Source organism: Montipora foliosa, chromosome 6, assembly GCF_036669935.1.
Source record: "Montipora foliosa isolate CH-2021 chromosome 6, ASM3666993v2, whole genome shotgun sequence".
NCBI lineage: Eukaryota > Metazoa > Cnidaria > Anthozoa > Scleractinia > Acroporidae > Montipora > Montipora foliosa.
The window spans coordinates 4,548,846-4,554,345 of record NC_090874.1 but is presented as its reverse complement, the minus strand read 5'-3'; the positions used below and the strand labels follow the sequence as shown (position 1 = coordinate 4,554,345).

General features: G+C 37.8%; 1 protein-coding gene across 3 annotated transcripts in view; it reads right to left on the bottom strand.

Annotated features, from left to right (window-relative positions):
• Positions 1–4,832, bottom strand: part of LOC138006409 (ras-related and estrogen-regulated growth inhibitor-like) — an 11,544-nt gene extending 6,712 nt beyond the window's left edge. Inside the window, exons 1-2 of one of the 3 annotated variants that reach the window (XM_068852709.1) lie at positions 4,740–4,832; positions 946–1,075 (exon numbers count right to left, since the gene is read on the bottom strand). In XM_068852709.1, coding sequence (XP_068708810.1) covers positions 946–1,030 — 85 coding nt within the window. In that variant the 5' untranslated portion in view covers positions 1,031–1,075; positions 4,740–4,832. Of the gene's footprint in view, positions 1–945; positions 1,076–1,590; positions 1,775–3,640; positions 3,774–4,739 lie in introns of those variants that run through there. The other 2 variants (XM_068852710.1, XM_068852711.1) reach the window with 2 other exon arrangements.
• Positions 4,833–5,500: the final 668 nt, after the last annotated feature.

The window sequence follows — 5,500 nt, the reverse complement described above, 5'->3', positions numbered from 1 at the left end:
TAACGTTGGAACCTAAAAGCTTATATGAACAATGTATCAATGATTAAAATGTTGCTAAACAATCAAGAAACACTTTTATCCAAATGACTTCAAGGAGAGGAACATGAGAGATCATGTCTCGGTTTAGGCTCATTTGTTTGTTAAGTGTGTCTCGTACCACAGGCGGGTTTATTATTTTCATTCATAACTTGTGAGCTATGGGAACAGCCGGTTTCAATTTTCTTCCAGTATTCAACAGATGGTAACTGAAAGCGATTATGTAACCATACATACAAGGGCAAGGACAGACGAAAAAGAGAAAAATAGTTATAATTTTATGTCTCAGGTGGAACCCAGCATATTCTGTGAAGGTAAAAATATTGCTTCTCCAAAACTTTGTAGTTGAGTATCGGCACGAGATCCAATTATATCGTGGGGTGATTCCTTTTGTCACAGAACCAAACATTGCATTTCTCTGCTTTTATCAATTGAAAGTCAAGAATTATTTTGTTGTTCTTACACTTCATTGATTGAAAACTGAACAAAAGTAATTTTTATCTTGTCAGCTTTGTCTTCAAATCTTATGTCAAAAAAATCTCAAGAACTTGTCTCCACTGCTGTGCTGCTGTGAATATTTCATCTTTCAACAACAAGACAACATGTCTACGTTTGCGCAGCGTAGTGAGATATTGCTTTCAATGTCTCCTTTAATTGATACGACATTCAATTGGCTCTGAATAAACTTTTAATTTCTTTATTTCCTTGAGTCAGACAAATAATCTAAAACACTTGAACTTTCAAGTACCATATTGCTTTTCGAAAGCAATAAATGAAAATCGAGTGCTCTGATATTGTTGCTATTTACCGATAAGCCGATTATTACGATTATATGCTTGCCATGGGATATAATCCAATATTGCCAGGCACGACATTTTCAACTGAATAAACTGGGTACCAACAACTAACCTGATTTTCCGACTCCATCCTTTCCCAGCACAACCGTTCTAACGGCCTTCAAATTAGGCTGTTGACTTGTTTTTCTCCTTCGCATATTCCAGCCAAGTCCTAAAGATAGCCTGCATTCATTTCTTGTTAACTGAAGCGGAAATAAAATGATATCGTTACTCAGTAGAAAAATATGCTGTTATCTGTAGGAATGGGACAGGAAAACATTGCAAAGGCTGGCCTCCGAAAATAGATTATTTTGAGGTAAATATAATAACCGGTTGCTAGCTGGAGTACCGATCCTCACCAGTTGACAATTGTAAGAGCTCTCTTGACTTAGTTTGTTCAAAACACGCGATTTTTGTTTGATAAACTTCGTACATTTGCCACTTTGCATCACAAAAAAATCGCGCTTCAAAGAAGTGGTGGAGTTAACATTATTTTCGCTGCACCTGCACTGGCCACTAGAAATGTCTACCCATGTCTTGTAAGAGTAAGAGCTCAGATAATGCGGGTTAACCTATCAACTGTGGTTTCAGAACTTAATACGTATTTAGTATCGTAAACAACTCTTCAAGTCAATCCTGTTGGTTAAAATCGTTAGTTAAATACATGTGACGGCGAGATTGAATCGCTACCGTTCCTACTTTTAAGCTGAAGCTGTACCTGAGTGAATGATGTCCTGTTCTCGTACGGTCAATATTATAGCTCTTGCCGATGATTAGCATTTGGACCTTTTTTGTCTCTAAGTGAAACCGGTTTGTAATTACTTGTCATCTGCGCAAAATCAATCGACTTGCTGTATTGGTTACGCTCGTGAGACCGCGAACAAATGTTCACAAATTTGAAGATTGCTTGAAACAAAATCTTTGGATAGAGCTAAGTTGTGCGAGTATAATAAGAATAGTGGTTTTTTCGTCTCGATGGTTGAATTAAGAAGTACCTTCTTCCATTCTGTCACTTGATATATAATTGCAAACGGAGGCGTTTTGTTCAAAAGTACATTTTTACAAAGCATCACTTCAGTTAATAGTTCATGTAATTATTGTGGTAAATATAACAATAAGCGGATTCTTAGATTCGTTGCATGCGCGACTTGCCACCACAAATGGCAAAAGTACTCAGTCCAAGGCTAGTGTGGTTTTCTTTGAGGACATGTTTTCTCTAGGACAATTGTACATCAGTTGTTCTATATAACTCACGTTCGAGTGGTCCATTGTAAAAGGGAACTTAAGTTGGGAAGAAATACAATCGAAGAAAACAGCAAATTACTTTCTGAACTTTATTTCTATCATATTTGGTCCGAGCCACTTTTTTCCTCTTCAATAGTGCCGCCATAATATATCCAATGTGATCCACCCCTGGCTATTAAGTTAATCTTCAATCACTTATTTCACAATTATCATCTTTAGCGGGCACTCCTAAAATCCTTTGATTAATTAAAACTACAAAACAATGAGCACCTACACTGACGACCCTTGGGTCACAGGTTATTGGAATTGCAAGAACTCTGCAAAATTATCAAAAGCCAAATATGCATGATCGTTGGTCCACTCTGATAACACTGCCATTGTCAGTTCAGATAAGAAGCGTGACATTTACTATAAAGATTTGTTCAATTTGCCTTTTTTTTCCACAAAGGATTCGTAAGGCTTTAATTTTCCATTCCTTGGTAGATCTTCATCGGGTCAACTGCAAAGTTTCTGGATCCCCTAATTGAGCTGGCACATGAGTTAAATATTATGTGGCATATCTCAAGTGACAGTACAATTTACGCATGCTCGCTGTCACCAGAAATGGCGGCACTTTATGCCGGCAGAAACCACGTTGGAAACCATTTTTTTATTCCCATATATATATATAGATGGTTTTCACCTGATGTCAAAGCTGCCATGTTGGTGCACAGAACAATAGAGAAAAAAAGGCTTCTGGGAATTTAACTCCATTATAACGCAAAACATGAGCCATGATAATTTGCTATTGTTTTGTGCACCCAAATGGCCATCTTATAACGAGATTGAAAACCATCTACAGGTGTTGCAACTCTATTCGGTACACGCTATCTTCTCAATGAATAGAGATCACTCTATTGTAAGGGCGCGTTCGATTGACCCTATTCCGGAATAAGAATACGTGGAGTAATGATTAAAATGCTATTTTTGGCGCGTTTTGAAGCTGCAAGGATGATAAAAATATGTTTAAAATAGCATTTTAGAAAATGTTTGACAATTTTAATGTGAATCTCCGCAAAAACGAAGGATTTCCAACTTGTATTCCATGTATTCCTATTCCGGAATACAGTCGATCGAATGCACCCTAAATGTGCACTTCGCTTGGTCAAAAAAGATGTGAAAAGCATCATAACCCGAAATAAGAATATAAGCTAGGCAAAGACGCTTTCTTATTTCATGACTTGCGTTTCGTAAACTGTGTAGCTATAATAGGCATTTTAGAGCCCTCTGAAGTTTAGAATTTTTTGCCAATAAGAGCAAGAAGATGTTTAACTGAGCGACCTCTCGAGGCACTGTCGCAGGATTGACGAAACGGGAAAGCCGGGACGTCGAGTGGACGTCGAATCCTCCATACTGAACTCCGCAAACGGACCAAAGAAGTGGCTCTTGGATTTCCTCGAGGAACCGGGAACACACTGCTCTTTCTAGATAACCTCCAGTATACAATTATGTAATTTTCATTAAAACAACAAAAACAAACTTACTTTAAAGTCTGAGGAGGCGCTTCGTGAGGAAACGAGGAAGGGAAGTGCCCTATTGAGGTGGCAAAAGGCTTCGGGGCTTGGTTATAAACAATCACGAGGAAAGAGGATTTGCAAGGTGGACTTCATTTGAAATAAATGGCCAAGCAATCAATGAGAAATGTGTGGTGTGTCGGATAAAAGATATAAATCAAATTTAAAACTAATTGAACTTGAAACTTTGAAGTTGAATAGTTTTGCTGAAAGATGTCATTTTGACATTCGCAGCGGTGAGAAGTCTCTAAAAATAGAAGAGTTAATTCTCTCAAGGAAATAGTGCTTTAATTTCGAGGAAAAGACAAATCGACTCCAAAGACACTGAAATTAAGTTCTCCAGTATACTCAAGACGGACAATTTGTTGCATTTAACGTTTTTTTTTTTATTTCAGCACTGTATTTATCTTAAAAAGGGGGAGGGGTGGAACAAGCGAGTTGCAGGTCGGTGGTACCTATAGATATTTCCGGGATTCTTGAGTTCCAAATATATCCCTTACCCTTCTGGTAAGGTTGTCCACGTTTTTCAATGGAGGAAAGTATAAATATTTGAAGATGGTCACCTGAGAAGTACAAATGCTTAAAAATTTCTACTATCTTTTCATTTATCAAACCATAGCGACGAAGTCATCTGCTCAACTCCGGAAGACGGCGAAGATGGAGATGTCGCATCTTTCTTATGATCAGTTTAAAAATTTTAAAACATCAAATTCTCGGCGATTAGTTAAGTGTTGATCACTTTATTGCAGCCTTCGATGAGGAGGTTTCTGAAGCGTATTCAGCACTGAGTTAGGCCTAACTGCATTAGCGAGCGGGAAGATTTGTAATTTATCAGCGACAACAGTCAGAATGTGTGCCCTCGTTTTTTTGCTCCCCTTGAAAGCCCGAAAGAATAACTGTGTTTGGACAGTTATTATTTTATCGTCTGTCCGATGTCTTTTAAGTTGCGAAACAGCAAATTACTGCGAATAAGTGCACTTCTTAAGAGATTATCTATCGTGCTAAAAGAGAGAAGAGTACAAAAATACTTGCTACAGCAAAGTACATCAGATTGAATAACAGAACTCACCTTGTAAGAAAATGATAGAATTCACATTTAAACGGCAACAGCCGGGTGCCCTTACTTTTTCGAGGGGCTGAAGGGTAATATCTCCGAATTCAGAGCTAATTCGATATTTCCGGATTATTTAAACAGTCTAATCTGCTTCAGTTGTCAGTAGATGATGACAGAGTCAATACGCAGCTGTTAAAACCTATCTCGGGAGAGGTTCACAAAACTATTGTCAATGATAAATAATTTTAATAATTTGCCATAACTGAACAACGGACATTATTAAACCCACTCAGTGCCAACTGAGCTGTGTATCCACTGAAAATAGAGGGGGAAAGAGCTACATTCTCCACATCGATAACCATAATAGATTCTTATCTTCCCGACTTTTGTATTTTAAAAAAAATTAAAAAGATTGAAAAGTCGATAAGCTCATTTGATAGAACATCGATTGTCGGTATTGTCTCAAGACATCACATTTGATATCGGCGAGGCTGTGAGGTCGTAAAGAGCTGCAGTGATAACAGTAATAGGTTCTTATCTCTCTGCCCTCCGACTTTGCCAAAACAAATATGGAGATTGAAAAGTCAATATGTTCATTTGAACCTACATCAACTGTCAGTATTATACAATGACGTCATGAGCGCAGTGTAAATGAGCTGTAAATGTCTTGTGTGTTGCTCCATCAAAAGACGAAAGACGAGTACTTTCAAAAAAATATCTGTTCGGAAGGAAGATGGGCCAGATTTTCGAATATTTGAATTCAGGCTCTCGAGGCG